General features: G+C 40.1%; 1 protein-coding gene and 1 long non-coding RNA gene across 2 annotated transcripts in view; one reads left to right on the forward strand and one right to left on the reverse strand.

The window, feature by feature from the left end:
* Positions 1-415: 415 nt before the first annotated feature.
* LOC115303448 lies at positions 416-7,246 on the reverse strand. The gene is made up of 2 exons (XR_003914065.1): positions 6,323-7,246; positions 416-947 (listed from the first exon to the last, which is right to left on the reverse strand). It is a non-coding gene; the product is annotated as an uncharacterized LOC115303448 (long non-coding RNA).
* The window catches only part of TMBIM4 (transmembrane BAX inhibitor motif containing 4), a 31,504-nt gene continuing 11,791 nt past the window's right edge, over positions 6,760-26,472 (forward strand). The window contains exons 1-3 of the mRNA XM_029953213.1: positions 6,760-6,933; positions 21,686-21,794; positions 23,126-23,231. Coding sequence (XP_029809073.1) covers positions 6,837-6,933; positions 21,686-21,794; positions 23,126-23,231 — 312 coding nt within the window. The 5' untranslated portion in view covers positions 6,760-6,836. The remainder of the gene's footprint in view (positions 6,934-21,685; positions 21,795-23,125; positions 23,232-26,472) is intronic.

The raw sequence follows: 26,472 nt of genomic DNA on the forward strand, positions 1-26,472 counted from the left end.
TCAATATTCGCTAAAGCTCTATTTTTGAAGCAAACATTTATTTACTTCCAGAAGAACCCCAAACATGCGAAATAAATCTGAGATTTAGGCACAATGTTTTCTTTTGCAGTCAAGTATCTACTCAGATGCTTTGCAATTTAATAATGGAAAATGGTTTAGACATCCTAATCCAGCTCCGGCACGTCACACATGACAAAACTGCTGCTGGCTAGAAGAACTCTGGAGGCAATGTTTGTTGGAAAAATAACGATAAAAAATCTCATTCAAGATTTCCAAAGTTTCCTTGTCAAGTTATAAGCACAAATCTTGTGCATTTTCCCTCTCAAGGATTTGGCCCTTTTTTCCTTGTTATTTAGTAAATCCCCAAAATCAATCCTGTCTGTTCAGGCTGGCATTAAAAACACCACAGACTGCATGGTTTAAATAAGGGAAATTTATCTTTTCACAGCTCTGGAGACTACAAATCCCAAGATCAAGGTGTCCACAGGGTTTGATTTCTGGTGAATCTCTTCTGGCTGGTAGATGGCTTTTCCTGTGTGTGTGTGCGTACACACACACACACACACACACACACACACACACACATTCAGAGGGAGGGAGGGAGAATGTGGGAGCATGCAGGCCACCATTCTGGTGTCTCCTCTTATAAGGGCATTGATCCTATCTGATCTGGGCCCTACCTTATGACTTCATTTAATCTTAATTAATTCCTTACAAGCCCCTTCTCCAAATCCAGCTACAATGGGAGTTAGACCTTGGGGAAGGGGGACACACATTCAGTCCATGACAAATCTGTTGCACTGAAGGTCAAGAAATGGTGTCACATCATTGGTTTTCAGAGAACGCATTCTAAAAACACCTGCTGATTAATCACCCACATCTTCTGGCCTGTCGCGGCGGTCATAGTTCCACTTGTTCCCTACTGGGTTTGTTTCATTGTTCCAAACCTTTGAAACAAAAATAAAAACTTGGATTTTTCATCTGGTGCTGTTGATAATGAAGGCAATACCAAGTCTGTATATGAAAATATCCAGCATATTTGGATCTAAAACTCCTGGTAATTTCAGATCAAATGGCCTTTCCTCAAGGCTTATTCTCACAGTTCCATAGCACTGGCCCCTCATCACACCATCTTTTGTGAATTTTTGCCTTTTGTCTTTTATGATGATACTCAGTGTTTTCCTACACTCCTAATGGTTTCTTTTGTTTTCTGAACTGACTCTTCCTTTGGCTTATACCATGCACTCAGGCAGAATTCTACCAATTATTTCATTCTAGGTCTTGAAGATTTCAAATAACCTCATTCTTCATCTGTTGTCTCTATGTGGACTATGTTCATATTTGTGCTCTTAGCCCTAAGCTGTCCTATAGATTCCCTTCTCACTTCCCACCACCAGTGTTTACTGAACAATTTCATTTGGATTTCTTTCTTTCATCTCAATTCAGCATGCTCCAAATTGATCATTTCCTAGAAAATCTGCTTCCTTTTGTCTGGTCACATGGGTCAAAAGAACTCTTAGTTGACTGACTGATCAACTGATACAGTCAGAACTTACTGGGCACCTGCTATGTCAGACGTTACGCTTGATGGTGCTTATATCCAATAAATCACCAAATGTTATTCTTCTGTAATGTGTCTCATAAGTGTCTGGGTCTTTTCCAGTTCATCTGTATTAGTTATTTCATATTGGGATTTTTTTCAGTGTCTCCTACCTGATGATCCCCTAATTATCTTTTAAGATGCCATTGAAAAGTCACCACGTCTGTGATATAGGTTGACTGTGGGCTCCCATAATATACATTTAAGTCTTTTTATTAATTAAATTTTTAACATTTATTTATTTTGAGAGAGACAGAGTGTGAGCCAGGGGTGGACAGAGAGAGAGGGAGACGACACAGAATCTGAATCAGGTTCGAGACTCTCAGCTGCCAGCACAGAGCCCAATGCGGGGCTTGAACCCATGAGTGAGATCAAGACCTGAGCTGAGGTCGGATGCTCAATCGACTGAGCCACCCAGGTGCCCCAATATACATTTAAGTCTTAACCACTAATATCTTTGAATGTGACCTTAACTGGAAATGTAGGCATACATGGACATATTGCAGATTTGATTCTAGACTGCTTTAATAAAGCAAATATCACAATAAAGCAAGTCAAACTAATATTTTGGTTTCCATATAAAAGTTTACACTGTACTGTGTTACAGTAAACTGTAGTATATTAAATGTGTAGTAGCATTATATCTAGGAAAAAAGTACATCCCTTAATTTTAAAATGTTGCTAAAAATGCTAACTATCATCTGAGCTTTCGGAGGGTCATATCCACTGATCAGGTCACTATAAAAACATTATAATAATGAAAAAGCTTGAGATATTGTGAAAATTACTAAAATATGACAGAGACATACAGTGAGAAAATGTTGGAAAAATGATACAACAGACTTGCTCAATGCAGGGCTGCCATAAATCTTCACTTTTTTTTTTAATGTTTATTTATTTATTTTGAAAGAGAGCGTGTGCGCAAGTGGGGGAGGGGCAGAGAGAGAGAGAGAGAAGGAGAGACAGAATCCCAAACAGGATCCACACTGTCAGCACAGAGCCCAACTGGGCTCGATCCCACTACCTGTTAGATCATGACTAGAGCTGAAATCAAGAGTCAGATGCTTAACCGACTGAGCCACCGAGGTGCCCCATATAAACCTTCAATTTGTAAAAAACACAGTATCTTTGAAGCACAATAAAGTGAAACACAATAATATGAGGTATGCCTGTAAAGTCTTTGCAGATGTAATCAAGTTAAGATGAGGCCATGCTGGATTAGGACTGGTGTTCTTATAAGGAGAGGGAAATCTGGACATGGAAACACAGAGAAAAGAAGGCCTGGTGAGGATGATGGCAGAGATTGGAGGCATGCAGCCACAAGCCGAGGATAGCCAAGAATTGCCAACACCAGAAACCGTAGGCATGGAACAGATTCTCCTGGAGAGCCTCTAAAAGACCCGAACCCTGCTGACAACCTCATTTCAGACTGGTGGCCTCCCGGGCCATGAATGAAGAAACTTGTGTTGTTTTAAGCCTCCAGTTTGCAGTAACATTTTACAGCAGCCCTAGTAAAGTACAACCCTCTGTGAAGCCATTTAGAATCACCCCCAAAGCTCTCATTTCTTTTGCAATTTTTTTACCTGCCATGATTTTTGTTTTAAACTTGCTGTTCGAATTCCTATAAGGGAAAAATATCACTTAAAACTATTAGCACAAAATTTATTGATCTTTATATTGTGCAATATCAGTTTACTTTTTTAATATATATTTTAATGTTTATTGATTTTTAAACTCTTTAAAATGTTTATTATTTATTTTTGAGAGACAGAGGCAGAGCATGAGTGGGGGAGGGGCAGAGAGAGCAGGAGACACAGAATCCAAAGCAGGCTCCAGGCCCTGAGCTGTCAGCACAGAGCCCGAGGTGAGGCTGGAACTCACAAACCACAAGATCATGACCTGAGCTGAAGTCGACGCCCAACCCACAGAGCCACCCAGGCACCGTTGTGTAATACGGGTTTAAAATGCAAACCGCTATGTGGATCACCCAAATTACAGTTTGTATTTCATGGCCCGTATGTGCATATGTATTTCATTCTTAACTAGAACTATGAAAAAGCTGCATAAAACTAACTCATATATATATATATTTTAAAGTTTCTTTCTTTCTTTATTTTTGAGAAAAAGAGAAAAAGGGAGAGAGAGGGGCAGAGAGACAGGGAGAGAGAGAATCCTAAGTAGGCTCTGTACTGTCGATGCAAGGCTTAAACCCCCAAACTGCGAGATCATGACCTTAACTGAAATCAAGAGTCAGATGCTTAACCGACTGAGTTACCCAGGAGCCCCACTCATATATTTTTATTTCACTTCTCTCTACCTTCAGCTTACATATAAAAATTGATTTGGCGTATCTGGGTGGCTCAATTGGTTAAGCATCTGACTTAAAAAAAAAATGGACTGACAGGAAAAGAAACTATGGCTGCCCCTCTTACCCTTTCCTACAATATCTTCATTTTTAGTGTTAATGGCTGGCTAATACTGGGAACAGACACAAGTGGAAAAGGATATGACAGGATTCCTTGCTCATTTATGCTTCTCAGAATACCACTGCCTTCTTTCTGCATTCACTGTGAGTTCACAATCCTTGATGTCATCTGTACCCTCTCTTTCCTTCCCTTTACTAAGTTGTATGTGTAATACACTTCCCTTGTACTGATTTTGAGTCTATTCTAACTCCCATTCATTGTAGTTTCAATAGAATTCTGTGCTCCTGGGGCATCTTGAATGCTAAATACAAATGATTGGCAAAGAAGAATGGACAGCCATATGTTGTATGTACCTCTTATGCTCATGTTCATGTTCCATTGTGCTCCTGCTTATAAAACACAAGTTCAAAGGCAAAATTATTAAGCATTTCAAAATGGCGACAACTGAACATTAAAGCAAATACAAGGCCCTTCTGAGAGCAGGGTTCCATGCAATGCACAGGTTGCATGTTGAAGCCAGCTCTAGTTTAAGAGTCCCAGTTAATCCATAACCTTTTCAATGCGTGGTATTGTCAACCTCTTACTTTTAGCCATCTGTGTAGAAATATCTCATTGTGACATTTATGTGCATTTCTCTGATCATTAATGAGGGTAAGCATCTTTTTATTAGCCATTAGGTGTGCGCACGTGTGCATGCATGTGTGTGTGAGAGAGAGAGATGTGCTTGTTTGAGCCTTTTGCCCATTTTTCTTTTGGCTATGTGTCTCTTTTTTTCTTCTTGATTTGTAACAGTTGTTTTTATATTCTGGAAAGGAGCATTATGTAGGTTACATGTATACCAAATATCTTCACCCATTTTATGACTTGGTTTTCATTCTCTTATATATTGATTACTAGAAGTTAAATTTGTTTTAAGATTTTATGTTTAGGGCACCTGGGTTGCTCAGTTGATTGGGCATCTGACTTTGGCTCAGGTTATGATATCACAGCTTATGAGTCCAAGCCCTGCTTCAGGCTCTGTGCTGACAGCTCAGAGCCTGGAGCCTGATTTGGATTCTATGTCTCCCTCTCTCTTTCTGTGCCTCCCCAGCTCAAGCTCTGTCTTTCTCAAAAATAAATAAACATTAAAAAAATAAGATTTTATTTTTAAAGAATCTTTACACCCAATGTGGGGCTCAAACCCAAACCCCAAGATCAAGAGTTGCACACTCCACTGACGGAGCCAGACAGGCATCCCTTAAATTTTTAATATAGTTTGTCAATATTTTCCTTCAAAGTTAACTGTTAGTTTGTATCTGGTTTCAGAAATTTTTGCTTTTCTTCCAAATCATAAAGATATTGTTGTATATTATCTTGTTAAAGTTTTATTGTTTTGTCTTGCACGTTTAGATTCACAATCCCTCTGGAATTTATATTTTGCAACAGGTAAGAGGTAGGGGATCAACTGCTTTCAGTTAACAAAAAGATGGACTGGCAACACAACTCCAGTTTTTCCCGTTTAACAACTCCTTTTAGGATTTTATATTAAAATGGGTAATATGGGGGTGCCTGGGTGGCTCAGTCAGCTAAGCATCCATTCTTGATCTTGGCTCAGGTCATGCTCTAATGAGTAGTGGGATGGAGCCCTGTGTGGAGCACTGCACTGAGAGTGCGGAGACTGCTGGGAATTCTCTCTCTCCCTCTCTGTCTCTGTCCCTTCCCACTTGCAGGTGGGTGCACGCTTTCTCTCTCAAAATAAATAAACTTTTTAAAAAATTAGAAATATGCTTATAAAAATGAAAATCATAAGAGGTAAGGAGTTTTTTCTGTAATTTTTTTGGAAGTGAGTTTAGTTCTTTTGACAAAAGCTTCCAATAATATCAGGTTTAAAGATTTTGTTTCAGAATAGTTCCACAGCTATTCTGAGCTCCATTTACTAAGTCTTTTGAGTGTTATGGCTAAAGTGGAGACTTGATAAATGTGAGTAGATCAAAGTAAACTCATCAAAAAATTCCAAGGAACCCTGGGATGGTATTACTCTGGGCATATCTACACCTCATATTTGTATCGGAATGACAGCAATACCATTATTCACTCTGATCCACCGAATTTGCCTTCATCATCTCTTTTAGATTAAACCAACATTCCTTTTCCTGCCTTTGATCATGGTACTCTCCAATGTATTCTACATCTGGCACACAGTGATCTGGCCCTCATCTATCTAGTCTCATTCTTTGTCGTCTGTATCTTACTTTAACAGCTTTGTTCCCCATCTCCCCACCCCTTGCAGATGCTGGTCTCTTGAGAACCTACCTACCTGCATCACTCCACGCTTCTCTGGTTGGTGCTTGTCTTCCAGGATTAAGCATTATTTAATTCCGAAAGCCTTTAGAGAAAGTGCTCAAGACACTCAGGGATTATTATTAATCTTAAAAATAATATAATTAAAAGTGTATCTCCCGTGTAGACTATTGAAGGAATATGTAAATAAGACGGGTATTTCTTGAAAGGATGGATGGATGGGACTTCGCTTCTGTAACTTTCAGCTCCGGGCCAGAGGATTTAAAATGCTTGTTGAGAAAACTCTAAGAAAAGTAATTCGCGGAAAATGAAATTCATTTTCTCTCCGACCCCAGCTTGAAGCAACCTCCCTTTTCCCAGCCTAACTGAAGCGCTGAGGTGAGCGCATCGATTAAGATCTGCTGCTCATCGATGAGCGCGGCGGCTCGGCTAGTTGGGGCTGGATTGCTTCATCCCGGAAGTGGGTTGTAGGCCGTTGAGTCCGGGTCCTGGGCCTCGCTGGGCGGGGTGGCTGGGCTTCTGCTACCGACATGGCGGACCCCGACCCCCGGTACCCCTGCTCCTCTATCGAGGACGACTTCAACTATGGCAGCTGCGTGGCCTCTGCCAGTGTGCATATCCGAATGGGTACGTCCCCCTTCGGGTCGCCCTGCGCAGGGCCTGCTGCGCTGTCGGCCTCTGAGGGCGGCTTTAGGCGGGCGGGGCTGGCAGGCGAGCGCGGGTCTCCAGGGGTTCAGAGCCAGAGCCCTGCTTCTAGCTCTCCGCCCCGGCGCTCCAGGCTCCGAGGAAGAGCGCCCTCCCCCGGGGGTTGGGACGACGCGCTGCTTCCGCTCCCCAGGGGCGCCCTGGGAGAGCACGGCTCTGGGGATGTGTGGCGGTCCCCTGGCTGTGCGACCGAGAGCCGGAACTGGAGCCCATCCCACTTTAACCCTTCCTTCCTCCTCGTAGAAAGGGACAGATGAAAACCTCAGCAGCCTTGATTTGACGTTTAAGTTGAAAATAAGTTTATTATGCGACCATTGTGACGTAGCCTGAAGGCAGTTGCTTGCACGTCTCTGGTGTAGGGGATGTTTCAGGTTTCTATTTGTTTGTCTGTCTCCTTGACTGGACTGTAGGATCTTTGAGGGCAGGGACCATATCTATTCTTGTTTACTAGTCTCTCTGCAAGACCTGGAACTCACCATAAGTTTGAGTATTCATTGAGGCAGTTGCTGGAAATGGAAGCTTTAGAGGTCAATCAAAATGCAATATCCGTTTTATTATGCAGTATTTACTGGGCAGGAATTATTTTGAATTTAAAATGCCTTAAAAAAATAAAATGCTTAGCTTCACGTAAGTAGAATTCATTGTCCGCTCTAGTTCAGCCAGTTGATTACAGAAGTTCCCCCAGATTTTCATCCTATCGCGGTGGCTGGAATTTGTTCTGCAAAAGGAATTATGAAGATCGGATGCACTAAGAGGCTTGATCCCTAACATCTTTATTCTTGGAATTGAATTTTGGAATGATTTTGGCAAATGAACCTAGGTTTTTAATTTTAAGAGTGGTGAAACACGGTCCATTAAAAATGTAGTGTACAGTTCAGTAGTGTTAAGTATATTCACGTTGTTGTGCAACCGATCTCCAGGACCTTTGAATCTTGCAACACTGAAACTATACCATCAAACAACTCCCCATCTTCCCCACCCGCAGAGCCTGGCAACTAACGTTCTACTTTCTGTTTTATGAATTTAGCTACTCTAGATACCTCATATAAGTGAGTCATAATGTATGTGTCGTTTTGTGACTGACATTTCAATTAGCATGTTTTCAGGGTGTATCCATTTTGTAGGGTGTATCAGACTTTACTTTTTTAGGAGGGTAATTTTCCATTATGCAAATAAGCTATATTTTGTTAATCCATTTATCTGTTGGTAGATGCTTGGGTGATTTCCAGCTGCTGTGAATGATACTGTTATAAACCTGGGCACAGCACCGCCTTGAGATCCTGCTTTGAGTTTCTTTCTGTATATACCCCAAAGTGGAATTGCTGGATCCTATGTGTTTTAGTTACAAACCTGTTTTTTCCCTCTTGAGTAGGGAGGAAATGGAATTGCTGGGAGGAATTACTGGATCATATGTGTTTTAGTGACAAACCTGTTTTTTCCTTCTTGAATAGGGAAAAACCCAAGTTCCTCCTCCTGTGTTTCTCTTCACTACTCACACAGAACACGTCAGTTCTGACACTTTGGGTCACCAAAGTGTGGTTTAAAAATTTTTTTTCTACACCAAGCAATTCTCCATGACGCCAGCTGTGTGTCCTGCAATTTAACTCAATTCTGATGCTGTCTCCTAGTAGGTAGTAACAGATCCCACAGGTTAAGGGCTCAGTCCCATAAGATTGCTCCCCACCCCACTTCAGATGCAAATTGCAAGTAATAGGTCCTCAGGTTACCCATAACTTGTTAGACTTGGCAACAAATTGAAAGTTCCCATGACTCCTTCCTTGGGTTTGATTAATCTGCCACAGCAGCTCACAGAACTCAAGGAGACACTTTTACCAGTTTATTAAAAGATACAGGTAAACAGCCAGGTGAAGAGAGATACGGTGGGAGGTCTGGGAGGGTACCAAGCACAGAAGCTTCTGTCCCCTTGGAGTGAAGGTGTGTTACCTTTCCAGAATGTGGATGTGTTCACCAACCCGGAAGCTCTCCAAACCACCCTTTTAATGTTTTGTGGAGGCATCCTCACGTAGGCACCATCAATTATTAACTCTGCTTCTCCCCCTTCAGCAAGGCTCCAAATTCCAAGCTTGCTTATGGCTTATTTTTCCTGGTGACCAGCCCTCATCCAGGGGCTCACCTAGAGTCACCTCAGTAGAACAAAAGATACACCTGTCACCCAGGAAATTACGAGGGTTTCAAGAGTTCTGTGCCAGGAACCCAAGGCAGAAACTAAATCTATTTTTTATTATCTCACAATGTGGTAATTTTATTTTTAGTTTTTTTGGGAACCACCATACTGTTTTACACAGTGACTGCACTATTTTATATTCTAAACAGCATTGCTCAAGTGTTCCTATTTCTCTACATTCTCATTGACACTTGTTTTCGCCTTTTTTTTCCCCTCTTAAGTAGCAATCCAAATGGGCATGAGGTGATATTTCATTGTGGTTTTGCTTTGCATTTCCTTAATAATGAGTGATGTTCAGCATCTTGTCATATACTTATGGACCATTTGTATCTTTGAAGAAATGTCATTTAAGTTCTTTGCCCTTTTGAAAAGTAGTTATGAATAAAGTTACTATGTAAACATCCATGGGTAGATTTTTGTAGTCCTCTTTTCACTTCCTTTGGGCAAATGCCAACAAGCAAATTGCTGCATTGTATAGTGTTTTGTAAGACACTGCTAGAGCCAGTTGCTGGATCGTGTGGTAAGAGTGTGTTTAGTTTTATAAGAAATCACCAAACTGTCTTCCAAAGTAGCTGTACCATTTTGCATCCCACTAGCAATGGATGAGAGCTCCTGTTGCTCTGTATACTTGCCAGCATTTGGTGGTGTCAGGTTTTGGATTTTGGCCAGTCTAGTAAGTATCGCAGGATCTCGTTGTTTTAACTTGCGTTTCCCTCATAACATGAGCATCTTTTCATATGTTATTTGCTCTCTGTATATTTTGTTCAATGAGGTGTCCAGGTCCTTTGCCTGCTTTTTAATTGAGTTCATTTTCTTGTTGAATTTTATGAGTTCTTTGTATATTTTGGGTAATAGTCCTTCTATCAGATGCATATTTGCCAATATTTTCTGTTAGGCTGTGGCTTATCTTCTCAATCTCTTGACTTTACCCATATTTTAATTGGGTTATTTATCTGTTGTTGAATTGTAGGAATTCCTTATATATTCTAGATATTAACCTCTATCATATATATGATTTACACATTTTCTCCCATTCTGTAGGTTGCCTTTTCAGTATATTGATTGTGTCGTTTGAGGCAGCTTTAAATTTTGATGTAGTACAAGTTATCTCTGAAAAGTACAGCTTTTGTTGCCTATGTGTTTAGTGTCATATTCAAGAAATCATTGCCAAACCCACTGCCACGAAGCTTTTCCCCTGTGTTTTTTCACTAAGAGTTTTTACAGTTTTAAGTCTTAGGCTTAGGTCTTGAATTTATTTTGAGTTAATTTTTGTATATGATGTAAGGTAATGAAGGGTTCAACCTCATTCTTTTGCATAAGGATATCCAGTTCCCCAGCACTATTTGTTGAAGAGATAGTCCTTTCCTTCCTTGAATGGTCTTGGCATCCATGTTGAAAATTATTTGACCATGAGTGTGCAAGGGTTTCCTTCTGGTCTTCTAGTCTATTGTTCTGCATATCTGTCTTTATGTCAGTACCACACTATTTTGACTATTCTCTGATTACTTACTACTCTGTAGTAAGCTTCGGAATCAGAAAGTGTGAGACCTCAACCTTCGTTGTTCTTCAATATTGTTTTGGGTATTCAGGGTCCCTTGAGATTACATGTTAATTTTTGGATGCATTTTTCTATTTCTGCAAAAAAGGCCATTGGGATTGATGTGGGGTCGGGAGGGAACAGTTAGGTAAGAATTCTTGAGATGTTTTTGGGGCAAAAAGGTGCTTTTGTTATACCACAGGGATGAGACTTGTGGGCAGAAAGAGCTGCACTTTTGCTGTAAGAAGCTGGTGGTTAAATGCTTAACTGTTCAAGGGGGAGAGGATATGCAAGGAGTATTAGATCATAAATGTCTTCTAATTTCTATTTGTAAAACTCTTTTTGCAGAGTTCTCTGGTGTTTATCATTCAGCTAGATATTAACTATCAGTGAGATGTTCTGGCAGTCATGATACCCTTTAAGAATGTAGCAACCAGCACTTACTTGATCTTTATTGAAACTACAGAGGCTGTAGGTCAGCTTTCTGGGCTAAAGGTGAATATTTTTCTGCTTCTGTCCCTCATCAGGGATGGCATTAGATCTATAGCTCTTTTTGTGTGTGACATTTAATAATATTAAGTCTTTTAATCTATGAATATTGGATGTCATTTATTTGTGTCTTCTTTCTTTCAGCAGTGTTTTGTAGTTTACAGAGTACAAGACTTTCTTGCCTTCTTGGTTAGATTTCTAAGTATTTTGTCCTTTTTGACCCTATTGTAAATGGAATTTCTCCCGTAATTTTCTTTTCCTTCTTGACTTGCTCATTGTTGGTGTATAAAACGCAACTGATTTTTGCATGTTGATTTTGTATCGTGGAACTTAGTTGAATTCATTTATTACTTGTGGAATCTTTAGAGTTTTCTACATATAAGATCATGCCATGTGTAAACAGAGATAATTTTAGTTTTTTTCTTTCCAATTTGGAAACCTTTTATTTCTTTTTCTTGCCCAGTTGCTCTGGCTAGGACTTCCAGTACTATGTAGAAGAGAAGTGGCAAAGCAGACATCCTTGTTCTGAGATTAGAGGAAAATTTTTCAGTCTTTCACTGTTGAGTATTATATTAACTGTGGGTTTGTCATATACAGTCCTTATTATGTTGAGGCAGTTTCCATCTATTCCTAGTTTGTTGAGTGATTTTATCATGAGTGGTTGTTGGATACTGGCAAATGCTTTCTCTACATCAATTGAAATGTCATGTGTTTTTCCTCTATCATTGTTAATATGGTGTATTACATTGATTGATGATTTTTGTCTGTTGAACCATCCTTGCATTCCAGGAATAAAACCCACTTGGTCATAGCATATAATCTTTTAATCTGCTATTGAATTCTGCTTGCTAGTATTTTGTTGAGTTTTGCATCAATATTCATCAAGGATATTGGTGTGTAACTTTCTTTTCTTGCAATGTCTTTGGCTTTGATGTTAGTATAAAGTTGGCTTATAGAATGAATTTGAAAGTATTCTCTCCCCTTCAGTTTTTTGGAATAGTCTGTGGAGGATTGGTTTTTAAAGTCAGTTTTTTAGACGGTGCCTAGGTGGCTTAGTTTGCCAAGCATCCGATTCTTGATTATCAGCTCTGGTCTTGATCACAGGGTTGTGAGTTGAAGCCTACTTAAAACCAACCCAGCTTTTTAGTATATGTTTGTTGAAGTCAATAAGGCATTTTCAAATTCCATTCATCTGTAAAGTGGGCAAAGACAGTTTTTTATGTTAGAGTAATTAGGAACTGCTATCTGTAAGAACAGATAGAACTCCTGGCTATCTTATAGATACCAGGAGGAAAAGGAGGGTCTCTGCTGATCCAAAGGTGATAAGGAAAAAAGGATACATTTGAATCATTAATATACAATTTTAAAAAAGCATCTCCTTTCTATTGACTGTAAAGATAGTGAGGAAAAAGAAGTTTGGGAAGTCTCAGTTGCTGTCCTTAAGGCATTAGTTGGGTTGGCCAGTGGCCAGACTAACCTGTGATAACAACTTAATGAAATTCTTTTTATTATTATTATTTAATTTGCTTTAGTGTTTATTTGTATTTGAGAGAGACAGACAGACACACAGACTGACTGTGCAAGCAGGGGGAGGGGCAGAGAGAGATGGAGACAGAATCTGAAGCAGGCTCCAGGTTCTGAGCTGTCAGCACAGAGCCCTATGCGGGGCTCAAATCCATGAGCTGTGAGATCACAACCTGAGCTGAAGTCAGATGCTTACCCAATTGAGCCACCCAGGCATTCCTAATTTTTTAATTTTATTTTTGAGAGAGTGTGAGCAGGGGAGAGGGGCAGAGGGGGAGAGAGAGAATCTTAAGCAGGCTCCATGCCCACAATCCTGGGATCATGATCTTGTTGTACCCAAGATTTCTTTATCACCCCCAGAAGCCAGAGACCGCCAGGGAGGCCGAAGCACGCATGCAAAAACAAAGGGCTTTATTACGAATTTAGGCCCGGCCAGCCTAAATTCGGGCTCATAGACTTCAACGACACACTGGATCCATGTGGAGCGAGCCCCGAACATGGTGGGGTAGGGCCTTTTATGAGTTTGGGAATGGGGAGTTACAGGAAATTGTGACACAAGTACAGGGGTCCAATCATTATAGCATCACATCATTGACAGTAACTTGAACCAGTTACAGAGTGGACCCAGAACCCCCAGGTAGGGCGTGACTAGTCTTAACCTCCATCTTTAGGCCTGCCCCCAGAAATGTTAATGGTGTTAGCTGGCCTTCAAGGTCAGAGGGGAAACCCGAATCAAATCTGCATCCTTACAATCTGAGCCGAAATTAAGGGTTGGTTGCTCGACCAACTGAGCCACCCAGGCATCCCTCAAGGACAAATTTTTAGAACTGAAATTTTAGGGTCGAAAGAGTATGTGCATTTTAAATGTGATTGATATCATTAGCTACCCTCCAAAGAAATTATACTTGTTGACTCTTGACAAACAATATACAAGGGTACATTTTCTGCACCCTCACCAAAGCGTAGTATCATCCAGCTGTTTAATATTTGGCAATCTATTGGATCAGGGGTTGGCAAACATTTTCTACAAAAGGCCAAATCTAAATCTTTTTGGGGCCATTGGTTATGTTGCACCTACTCAGCTATGTCATTGTAGTGCAAAGGCACCTGTAGACAATATGTAAATGGGAGAGTGTGGTTGTGACCAATAAATCTTTACTTACAAAATGAGGTGGTGGGCTGGATTTGGCTCATGAGCCATAGTTTGCTGACTCTTGTTGGTAGCTAAAAAATATTTTCTTGTTTTAATTTGCATTTCTTTAGCCATACAAGTGAAGGTGAGCATTTTCCTTCATTCACAAAACTGTTGGGCCATGTACTGATGTTAGGAATAGCAGTGACACAATATTTCAGTCTTTAAGAATTTTTAAAATTTTGAGAGAGTGTGTGTTTTTGCATGTATGTGTGTAAGCGGGGGTGGGGGGAGGGGGGGCAAAGGGAGGAGGAGAGAGAGGCTCTCAAGCAGGCTTCATGCTCAGTGCAGAGCCTGATGTGGGGCTCGATCTCATAAACTGTGATCATGAGCCAATATCAGGAGTTAGATAGATGCTCAACTTACTGAGCCACTGAGGCACCCTACTCATCAAGATTCGTAATTTAGATGAGGGACTTGGGGAGACAGACCCTGAAGAAGTAAGCAAATAAACAGGTTACTCGCTGTGATAAGTTCCCTGAAGAAAAGAGACAGTAATGGAATAGACAGCAGGGTTCAGAGTGGCAGCTATTTTAGTTATGGAATGGTCAGGGAAAGAGCTCTTAAAGGAGGGGGCAGTTGTGTTGTACGAGGAGGAGGTAGCCACATTTATTAATTTATGAGGAGGTAGTCACATTTATTAATTCACTTTATAAAAAAAAATTACCCCAAAGTTTAGTAGCTTAGAACAATACACGGTTATTATCTCACACAGTTTCTGAGAATCAGGAATTGGAGAGATTTGGCTTGGTGGTTCTGGCTGAAGCTGTCTTAGGAGAGTCTGCTCAGGATGAGGGCTGTGGCTGCAATCAGCTGGAGGCATGACTAGGCGGGAGGATCTGCTTCCTGGAACTCTTACTCACATGGATGTTGACAGAAGGCCTCTTGTTATGCCCAGATTTCAATATCGTCCCCCAAAACCAGGGACCACCAGGGAGACCGAGTCACGCATGCAAAAGCAAAGGGCGGTTTTATTACAGCTTAGGCTCTCCGGGCCTAAATTCGGGCTCCCAGACTTCACCAGCACAGTGGATCCGCCTGAGAGCCCCGAACAAAGCAGGGGGTAGGGCCTTTATGGGTTTGGGAAGGGGGAGTTACAGGAAATTGTGACACAGGTACAGTGATCCAGTCATTATCTCCTAACATCATTGGCAGTAACTTTAACCATACATATTGTCCAGAGTGTTCATTACTTTTGGCTGGACCCAATCACAACATTTAGAGTATTAACCAATTACAGAGTGGACCCACGACCCTCACTTAGGGTGTAACTAGCCTTAAGCAATAAGTGATTATCTGTAGCTTCTATCTCTAGGCCTGCCCTTAAGAGTGTTAAGCATTCTAGCTGGCTGCTTCTGATTGGGTGTTACTAGGGTGGTCCCTGGTTGAGCAATCTGTGCCCTTTTATTGTCTAATGATTCTGAGAAACCGGCACAGAGGCCTCCAAGGTCAGAGGGGAAACTTGAAGCTTGTCATGGAGTCAGTTTGATTCAGACATGCATCCTTACACTCTCAGTTCTTTGCCACATGACCTTCTTAATAGGCTCCTTGCATGCCCTCATAGCATGGCAGCTGCCTTCCCCAGAGGAAGTGATTCATTAGAGAACAATGAAGAAGCCACAGTATCTTTAATGAACTAGTCGTGGTCATAACTTGCACTGTCCCATTTCCCTTATTTTATTTGTTAGAAGCGAGTTACTAAGTCCATCCACACTCCAAGGTGTGAGATTTAGGCTCCACCTTTTGAAGTTAAGTGTTACATAATTTATAGACATGTTTTCTTTTTTCTTTCTTCCTTCCTTCCTCCCTCCCTCCCTTCCTACCTTCTTCCCTTCCTTCTTTCTTTTCTTTCTTTTTAAATGCTAAGTTATTTTTGAGAGAGAGAAAGAGAGCACGTGTGCAGGAAGGGGCAGAGAGAGAGGGCGACAGAGAATCTGAAGCAGACTCCGCTTTATTTATAGGCATGTTTTAAACCACCACAGTCTTTCCTCTTGTCACAAACTTCTCTTCCACATGCAAGCTAAGACCCTCCAAAGGTCTTATTCCAGTATAGCATCAGTGTAAAGTCTAGAGTTTTCTCATCTAAATCATATCCAGTTGTGGATGAGGACACTTGGGTGTCGTTCTTTAAGTATTTCCTTGGAGGGTATTTCCTCTTGAAGACTTTGGAACTAAAGAAACAAATTATCTGTACCCACACACCCGATATCCAGTCATAGGACAGGCATAATTTGGTGGTATTTTTCCCAATAAAATTCTTCGAAGAACTTTGGAGGTTTCCTATGATTCTTCTTGAGGTTCATTTCATTACATAAAAGCCATACCAGAAGTGTCTTAGGTAAGCTTTGACCAAGACTGTGGAGTGACAATTTCCTCAAGCTTCTCAGAAGCCCTCTTGTTTGAATGGTTCTTTTGAGGTGCAAAATTGGATATTTGTGAGGTTTTAACAAAAGATTTTACAGTCACATCCTCTGTCTCTCCTCTTGCATTTTAATAGAAGCAGCAAGAGGCCAGCAAGGACCTTCATTCAGTACTTTGTCTGGAAATCTCCTTAGTGTGATCACCTATTTCATTGGTACACTTTCAATACTTTCCATGCTCCCATAGGTGACAGTGTTGCTAAATTTTTTATCAGCACAAAACACTTTCCTTTAAGTTCTTACCCGCATCCTCCTCAAAGGCATCATCCTTCTGTAAACAGTTTCTTCAAGGCGTGTTGAGCCTTTACCTCAGAGATCTGCCATTCCCCACCCACTGCCTGATTTCAAAGCCTTCCATATTTTAGGTTTTTGGTGTGGCAGCACCTCACTTTCAGGTACCCAGATTTAAATTAGTTTTATATTGCTGTGTGGCAAATTACCACAAAATGTGGTATACCACAGAATGCTTGAACAAACATTTATTATCCATTTCCAAGAGCCAGGTGTCTTACTCATTCGAGATCAGGATTTGTCAAAGGTTGTAGTCAAAATGTTGGCTGGGGTTGTAGTCATCTGAGGGAGGGTCTGACTGGAGCTCGAAGGGTATACTTCCTAGAAGGCTCACTCACATCATTACTAGCAGAAGGCCTTTTTCTCACTGCCAGATCGGATCTTTCCATAGGACTACTTGAGTTTCCTCACAACTCTGGCAGCTGGCTTCTCCTGTAGCATTTACTCTCTGTGGCGACAATATTGCCTCCAAGAGGGTGGAAATTGGTTCTTGAGATGGAGGACAAAAACCTCAGATTTTTATGATAATTTGTAGCCTTCCAAAGAGCTGTGGTACATAAACAGATGTGTGTAGCATTAGAATTCTATCAGCATACTATTAGGGAAAAAATGTACAGAAGGCTTCTTAGATTTGCAAAAATGAAAAAAGGAAGCTAGAGCAACAGTGCTCTAGAGTGAGCCCTCTAAGAAAGAGTAAGTATGGGGCATCTGGGTGGTTCAGTCAGTTAAGCATCTGACTTCAGCTCAGGTCGTGATCTTGCAGTTCGGGAGTTCAAGCCCCGTGTCTGGCTCTGTGCTGACAGCTCACAGCCTGGAGCCTGCTTCGGATTCTGTGTCTCCATCTCTCTCTGCCCTTCCCCTGCTTGTGCTCTATCTCTCTCAAAAATAAATAAACATTTAAAAAAATTAAAAAGAAGAAAACAAGTAGGTAGCTGTACTACCTAAAAAAACCTTTTTTTTTTAAATGTTTATTTTCGAGAGAGAGAGAGAGAGAGAGAGAGAGAGAGACAGAGATAGAGACAGAGCATGAGCAAGAGAGAGAGGGAGACACAGAATCCGAAGCAGGCTCCAGGCTCTGAGCTGTGAACACAGAATCCGATGTGAGGCTTGAACCAAGGGGACCGCAAGATCATGACCTGAGCTGAAGTCACACTTAACCAGCTGAGCCACCCAGGTGCCCCACGTGTTTAACTGAGGTCTAAAAAATTGCCTTTTATGACTTAGCCTTAGACATAACAAACATTGTCACTTCTGCCTCATTTTTGTTAGAAGTGACTCTCGGAGTTTCAACAAATTGTGGATGTTTTAAATCTCATTCCATGTAGAGAAGGATAAAGGCATTCTAGGCAGAGGGAATAGCAAGGGCAAAGGCCCAGACGTGGGCGGGAGTCGGGGAGTCGGCATGCCCTGGGGAACAGAAAGGTAGCATGCGTGGGTAAAGCATAGTGAGGAAGGGAAGAGGGTGTGAGATGAGGCAGGAAAAGTTCTTTATCAGGTAGGGCCTGGTAGGCCCCATAGAAGCTTTTAATTTTATCCTCAGTGTTTAAGCACGTGACATGAATTATTTTACAAAAAGATCACTTTTAACAGCTGTGTGGAGGATGGAGTGGGACCATGGGTCGGACAAGAAGGGAAGCCTGGAGACCGATTAGGAGGCCACTTTAGTAGTAGGTGAGCAATCATACATTCTTTGACTGCAGAGGTAGTGGGTAGACATGTCGCACTTTGTGAATAGACGTTCCAGTAGTTGTGGACAAAGTGGGAGAAGGGAGGGTAATCAGACATGATGCCCGCACTTTGGGCGTGGGGGGTGTTGGTGCCAGTTACTGAGGAGAAGACAGAAGGACAGATCAGCATAGGAAAGAAGAATTGCTGTTTTGGCTGTGCTGTTTGAGTAGAAAGGAGGGAAATAAAGGTAGACGGGGAAGAAATCAGGATTCAAAAAAAAAAAAGGAAAGATAATTGCTGTTTGACTTACAGTCTTTTCCTGTTGGCTCTTTAATTTTTCTCTGTGAGCTGAGTGTGTATAGCCTTTGCCTTGTTTTATATTAGTTATTCAAAATGGGTGTCAAGTGTTGCCTTTTCTTTGGATTTAAGATTCTTTTTGTAAGGGGTATAGAAAAGTTGTGGTCTGTGAGCATAAGAATTATTTTTGTGACAAAATTTACTGGCTTAACACAAGTTTATTTAAAAAAAAATTATTTTTATTTTTAAGTAATCCCAACACCCAGCCTGGGGCCGGAACTTCTAACCCCAAGATCAAGGGTCACACAGCTTTACTGACTGAGCCAGCCAGGCACCCCTGCTTAGCACAGGTTTCTTTGAAGTGTTTTTCTCTTACAAAAGTAAAAAGTATTTATTGGTAATAAAGAGAAAAACACGGCTTAGCTAGGAACTGAACATGAAAATCTTCCTCACTCAAGTTGCTCAGAGAAAACCATTGTTAACACCTTAACATATACTCTTTTATTCCATATGCACTCGTGCACCAACACACATCTGCCAGTAAACATTAAACACACAGTTTTGACCTGTGGAACAGTTCCGTCAAATGTTAAAGGTTAACGTTAACTTTTGCTGCTTCATTGAGAAAATATATGGAATGGGTTTGAGTTATGTGAGGTACATAATAGGGAATCAACATTTAAGAATATGATTTTTTTTTGGAGTCTGGAAAATCTCTTGAGGGAATGATAGTTTGGCCTTTGGTTTAGTAATTAAGTTCTCCGAAAGATAGCCCAAATAACACTGTCTGTGGCAGTAATATATGCTTTTCCTTGCTTTTGTGAGAAAAGTGGAAGTAACCTCCTACAGCATGCAGGCATCCGGGCCTTTTTAAGAAAGGAAGTTGTAGATCTGTGGTAGAGATTAGCACTTTCGTGAGAGAGGCATACTGATGCGTAGGACAAAACAGAACTGATAGTGTTACTGAGTCATCGGTTAACTTACATGTTCAGTAAAACCTGTTAAAGACATTAGGGAAAACTGACTGTATAGTTTGATTTAGATATCAGAGGGAAACATTAAGATTTAATTTGGGGTCATTTTAAGGATGAAATCTTCGGTATTTGTGAAAATTCCCTATTCTCATTATTAGTTAATATTTGGCTGACATGCCTTCAGAGCACCTCATCCTTGGGAAGGCAAGTCTTTAGTAGGAATTCTTTTCAGAGGTGACATTTATTCTATGAGCATGGTCATGAGAAGCAAGAGACAGTGTTGCATCTCGTTTTGTTGGTAAAAGCCGTCCAACAATGGTTTTATTGCCTACCTAAGCATGATGTTCTGATGCTCTGTATGAGTTATGTGGCTCTATTGTTGTTTTAGAATAATAGCTTTTCTCTTCCCTGAGTGGCAGAATTCACCTTTCATAAATTCAATACAAATTATTTAAAAGCCAATAAAATGTAATGAGTATTTATTGTGTGCCATGCCCTTTGCTGGTTGTTTAGGGTATAAAAATGAGTGAGTCATGTTCCCTATCATAAGGGAGATTTTTAGTCTCTATAGATGAATGGGAGTGAAGGGCTAGTAGGCTTATTAATTATAGGAAGTGATTCACAATTTCTTTAGGGCCCCTTGGGAACAGGAGGAGGAACATTTAATTCAGACTGGGGAAATGATCAAGGCTGAATCTGGAAAGATGATTGGCAGCAAAAGGGGTGAGGGCAGAAGGATGTTACTGTCAGTATGTGTACATACAGGAGGTGGAAACTCTTAAGGTTTTATTTTTGAAACTCATGGTGAGTCAGGGATTCACTGTGTTATTTATATCATCTGCATGTCAGATGACTTCACTAAGTTTTTTTCATTATTAGGTCTTGGAGTTGATTTATGGATGTTAATAATAAACTATCCTGAAAGTAACAATTTCTTATTGTATAGAAACTAGAGGAAGAGGTACTATAAGTGAGAAATAAAAGCAAGTGAGTAAAAGTAAGTTTATATATTATTTGCCTTTTAAGGATAAGTTTCATTTTGAGGAAACATTTACACAGCTTGGGAATTAAGGTTTATCTTTTTAAAATTTTATCTAACCATATGCTTTCTATTTATTCCTGCTTTTCAGTTTCAAGATAGATTTGTTGTTTAGAAATGTTCTGTTTTTAACCTTTTGCTTTGTTTATGCTGCTCTGTACACATAGTATTTCATACTTCCTTTTTCGTTTGATGAAAACATTTTTTTCTTTTCTTTTCTTTTCTTTTCTTTTCTTTTCTTTTCTTAAGTAAGTCCTATTCCCAACATGGGGTTTGAACTTAAAAAACCTCTGAGATCAGGAGTTGCACATTCCACCTATTGAACCAGCCAGGCCACCCATTGTTTTTCTTTAAAAAATTTTTTTAACATTTTTATTTATTATTGAGAGACAGAGCATGAGCATGGGAGGGGCAGAGAGGGGGAAACAAGGAATTTAAAAGGAGATTCCAGGCTCTGAACTGAAAGCACAGAGCCAACGTGGGGCTCGAACTCACAAATTGTGAGATCATGACCTGAACCAAAGTCTGACACTTAATTGACTGAGCCGCTGAGGTGCCTCAAGGATGCCCAGTGTTGAAGACATTTTTATTCTGGCCTGTACATTTTTTTTAGACTCCTGCTTCTTGAAGGATAGTTATCATTTACAATTTGTGATTTCTTTAGAAGTGTTTCTGTTTTTGTTCTTAGTTTCAATTCCAGACTACTGTTATTTGGATTGAGATTTAAAGATTATGTATAAAATTTTAATGTTTCTGGGACGCCTAGGTGGCTCAGTCGGTTAAGTGTCCAACTTCGGCTTGGGTCACGATCTCGCGGTCGGTGAGTTTGAGTCCCGCATCAGGCTCTGTGCTGACAGCTCAGAGCCTGGAGCCTGCTTCTGATTCTGTGTCTTCCTCTCTTTCTGCTCCTTCCCCGCTCACACTCTGTCTCTCAAAAATTAATGTTAAAAGTACAATTTTGAAAAAAAAAATTGAATGTTTGTAAGAACATATTTGATCCTGCTGTTCTATGATAAATGCTTAAGAATACCATCATGTGTAATTATTTTCTTTTTCAGGCTTTTTAAGAAAAGTCTACAGCATCCTTTTTCTCCAAGTTCTCTTAACTACAGTGACATCTTCTTTTTTTATATACTTTGAATCTATACGGACATTTGTACATGAGAGGTAAGGTGATAAGATGATTTTCAGTCATTTTCAGCTGTTGCTTATGATCAAAAAGACATATTATAAGCAAAGTTCACTTTTTTCTCCATTGACTTCTGAGGTTACTCTTATGAGTAACACTAGTTTTGATAAGGGAAATGTTTTGCAACATGGTATTTACCTCTGAACTTTTTAGCTTACAGTTTTGAAAGGTTAAACTTTCATCTCCTGAAATAGTATTAAGAATTTTTACTGTATGCAGTTTTTTAAAAAAAATTATTTTTCTGGGGAGAAAGAGAGAAAGCACACTCAGGGGAGGGGCAGAGAGGGAGAAAGAATGCCAAGCAGGCTCCGCACTGTCAGCGTAGAGTCTGATGTGGAGCTCGAACCAACAACCTTGAGATCAAGAGTTGGTCGCTTAACCAACTGAGCCACCCAGGTGCCCCTACTGTATGCAGTTTTAAAATTTTAATTCTTCTTGCTTTTATTATACTTATGCCCAGTCCCCAAAGCCCAAGACAGTGCTTGAAGAATAAAGGTACTTAATAAAGGAGTATTTAATTTATCTTGGTGTTGGATCATGAGTAGGATCATTTCACTGAGAAATTTCCAAAGGAGCTTCACATAGTTCATCCCTAATTTAAGATTTGACCTCCAAAGTAATTATTTCCATGGCTCAAAGTTGTATAGGTTTTTTTTTTTTTTTTTTTAATATATTAAAGGGAAAATATAGGCACCTGGGTAGCTTAGTCAGCTAAGCGCCCCACTTCAGCTCAGGTCATGATCTCACAGTTGGTGAGTTCGAGCCCCGCGTCCAGCTCTGCGTTGATAACTCGCAGCCTGCTTCAGATTCTGTGTCTCTCTCTTTGCCCCTCTCCTGCTCACATACTGTGTTTCTCTCTAAAATAATAAAACAGTAAAAAAAGAAAGAATGAATATGTTCTTGGAAGTAGACAATTGCTATCATCACTTGCCCTTCAAAGATATTAGTTTGTTAATTGAGGTAAAGTTCTTTAGTTGAAATGTATATAAAATTTGTCTATTTAATAGCTATTCCTTATTTCAATTTTAAAAAGCAGTATGCTAATTGCAAAAATTCACAAATATGATTGAAGTTCACGAAGTAAAAAGGAAAAGTACTCCCCATTCATTATGGGCTCTTTGTCCCACTGTTCCTCCCCTGCTCACACCCCTTAAATTCCCTGAACGGAAAAATATTTTCTTTTGACAGTTTGGTGTGGTTCCTTCCACACCACAAATACACAAATACAACAGACAGATTGTATTATATTGGTTAATACTATTTCTACTGTTTTTAAGCTTAAAAATGCTTCTTATTTTATGTCTTTCAGTCCTGCCTTAATTTTGGTGTTTGCCCTTGGATCTTTGGGTTTGATTTTAGCATTGACCGTAAACAGACATAAGCATCCCCTTAACCTGTACCTGCTTTTTGGATTTGTGAGTATTTTGGCAGTATCTGTTACTTTAACATTTATTCTTGTGTTTTAACTTTCTGTATTTCATTGAGTGCAAGTACATATATAACAGTAGCAAAACAAAAGTAATGAGTTTTTAATAAATTCAAATACTTTAGGAAATTAGTTGTAACTTTCTAGTCTTTAAAATTTTTAACCTTTGTCAGGTTCAGAGTTTTGGGTTTTTTTTAATGCCAATATTATAATATAGTGGAAAAGAATAATGAATTGGAATCTCATGACTTGGCTTTGCCACTGTCTGGGTATGTGACATTTGGCAGGGTTTTTAGCCTTGCTGTACCTAGTTAGTTCATATGTAAAATGAAAATATTAGATTAGATTATCCCTGTGATACTTTGTACCCCTAATATTCAGTGATTTTCTTGAGAAAAAAATTATAGCCTTAATTTCATAGACCTGAAATTGAAATCTTTATGATTAAGTCCTCAGTGTTATTTATTTTTAAATTTCTTTTTAATGTTTATTTTTGAGAGCAGGTGTGAGTTGAGGAAGGGCAGAACGGAAGACACAGAATCCAAAGCAGGTTCCAGGCTCCAAGCTGTCAGCATAAAGTCCTATGCGGGGCTTGAACTCAAGAACTGTGAGATTGTAACCTGAGCCAAAGTCGGACATTCAACCGACTGAGCCACATAGGCACCCCCTCAGTGTTATTTTTATCTTAGTACTTAGTTCATTTATTTTATTTTATTAACATTTATTTATTTTTGAGAGACAGATTGAAACAGAGCCCAAGTGGAGGAAGGGCAGAGATAGAAGGAGACACAGAATCTGAAGCAGGCTCCAGGCTCTGAGCTGTCAGCACAGAGGCCGTTGCAGGGCTTGAACCCACGAGCCATGAGATCATGACCTGAGCCAAAGTCGGACGCTTAATCAACTTAGCCACCCAGGCGCCCCTGTAGTCTGTTCTTCTAAAGGACTATTTTGCTCAATTGATGAGCTCTACTAATTTGTTTTAAAATCATAATGGGGAGGGGAGCCTGGGTAGCTTAGTCAATTAAGTGTCTGACTCTGGATTTCAGATCAGGTCACGATCTCATGGATTCATGAGTTCGAGCCCAGTGTTGAGCTCTATGCTGGCAGCATGGAGCCCACTTGGGATTCTGTGTGTCTCACTCTCTCTTTGCTCCTTTCCTGCTTATGCTCTCTCTTACAAAACAAATAAACAAACAAACAAATAAGTAAAATCATAATTGGGGAACTTAACTTTAGGCATGTTTGTTTAGGTGTTTGTGAAAACCCCAAACTACTACCTTAAAAACTCAATCCTATAATATGACCAGAATGACTTGTAAGCCTCAAGTTATGTATCTTTTAAATTATTTTTTTAGTTCTCATATCCAATATGATTTTGGGTTCTAACCTAAAAATTTCCAACTAATACTAATTTTATAGTCAAATACAAGTGAAAATGCTATTTACCAGATTAAAATGTTTTAAACTAAAGAAAGTTTGTGAATTCTGGTAACAAGTTTATGTTAATATGATGAAAGAAAGAAAGCTCATGACTTTGAAAATTTCAATTATAAGAAAGGCTATTCATTTAAATCTTAGTTTCTGTTGTTTGCCAGGTATCAGTACCCTAACCCAAGTTATCTCAAGTAACATGAAGTTTAGAAGAGCTTGGGAACCCACCAAGAAGGGGCCTTAAGTAGACAAGGAACTCTAAAGGAAGGTGCTAGGAATGATGGTATTGTAGAAAATTGAAAGCAAGAATTGGGAGTCTCTTCCCCCTTCTATTTAAAAAAACTTTTTAATGTTTACTTACTTTTGAAAGAGAGAGAAATAACTCAAGCAGGGGAGGGGCAGAGAGAGAGGGAGACACAGAATCTGAAGCAGGTTCCAGGCTCTGAGCTGTCAGCACAGAGCCCGATGTGGGGCTTGGACTCACGAACTGCAAGATCATGACCTGAGCGAAGTCGAATGCGTAACCAACTGAGCCACCCAGGTGCCCCTCTTCCCCCTTCTATTACATCTCTTCTCTACCTTACAGTTGTCCTTACACATAGTTTTCCTCTTTGCTATCTTTGGTAGCTTTTTGTTTTTAAAGTTTATTTACTTATTTTTGAGAGAGGGAGTAAGCAGGGTAAGGGCAGAGAGGAGAGAGAGAGAGAGAGAAAGAAGAAAGAGAGGATCCCAAGCAGGTTCTGCACTGTTAGCTGCACTGTCAGCACGGAGCCTGATGAGGGGCTCTAACTCAGGAACAATGAGATCATGACCTGACCTGAAATCAAGAGCAGATGCTTAACAGTCATGACTGAGCCATCCAGGTACCCCTGCTATCTTTAATTTTCATATGGTGCATTATGGGCCATCATATGGTTCATTACCTTTTCACGTTACCCTGCTGCCATTACTTCCTTCTCTATGTTTAGATTCCTAAGTGAGAAAGAGCTGATTGGCACAGCTTATTATTGGCATAGTTCACACTGTAGGTTGTTAACCAGTACGTGGGTTGGTAGCCCTTGGGTTAGATGCCAACTCCTGTCCCAGTCATCTTTGTCTTAGGAGAAAGGGAGGAGCATAACAAAGAAACTGCCATATGGAGTTCCTCTTCAGCTCTATAAACAGCCAGCCTCCTTTCACAAAGACCATGGTTGATTTCTATCTGGCATGGACTGACTTTTGTCCAGCAGAGAGAGCATCTACCAGGAAAGCATTAGCCAAATGCTTGTGGGCAAGATGGTTACTCCTCTACCTATAGCTAAAAATGGGTGAACAACTAAGGAAGCTTGTAAAATACATTTCAGATTATTCAGAGACCTCTGATGCCAGTTTACATTGCACTGCTCTACCAATGTAAGAGAGAAGGTGGATCTTATCTTGTTTTAGAAGAGGTGTGTGTGTGTTCATGTTCACATATGTAAAAGGGGCCATTATTTTGTGGTGGTGTTATCTTTCCCTAGTGTTATGTTTTCTCCTGTTCATACTGTCATGTTTCTTTTGGATACTTGAATATGGGGCATAATCATATTATCCCGGAAAAAAAATATTACTAGCAACTTTTGCTATCACTTCTCTGACATTGCCCACAACATTGTAACCAGATGGGGCAGTGGCTTCATTGCCTCCACATCTGTGTACATTTCTAGTGCCATTTTTGCTCTGGTTCTGTTAGATTTCTTGATTTCAGGTGGGGAGAGTTAAAGTGAGCGCTTCTACCAGGAGTATGAGTGTATAGCCACTGCCGTTAATTCTGGCTTTGC

Source organism: Suricata suricatta, chromosome 10, assembly GCF_006229205.1.
Source record: "Suricata suricatta isolate VVHF042 chromosome 10, meerkat_22Aug2017_6uvM2_HiC, whole genome shotgun sequence".
In the NCBI taxonomy this organism is placed as follows: Eukaryota; Metazoa; Chordata; class Mammalia; order Carnivora; family Herpestidae; genus Suricata; species Suricata suricatta.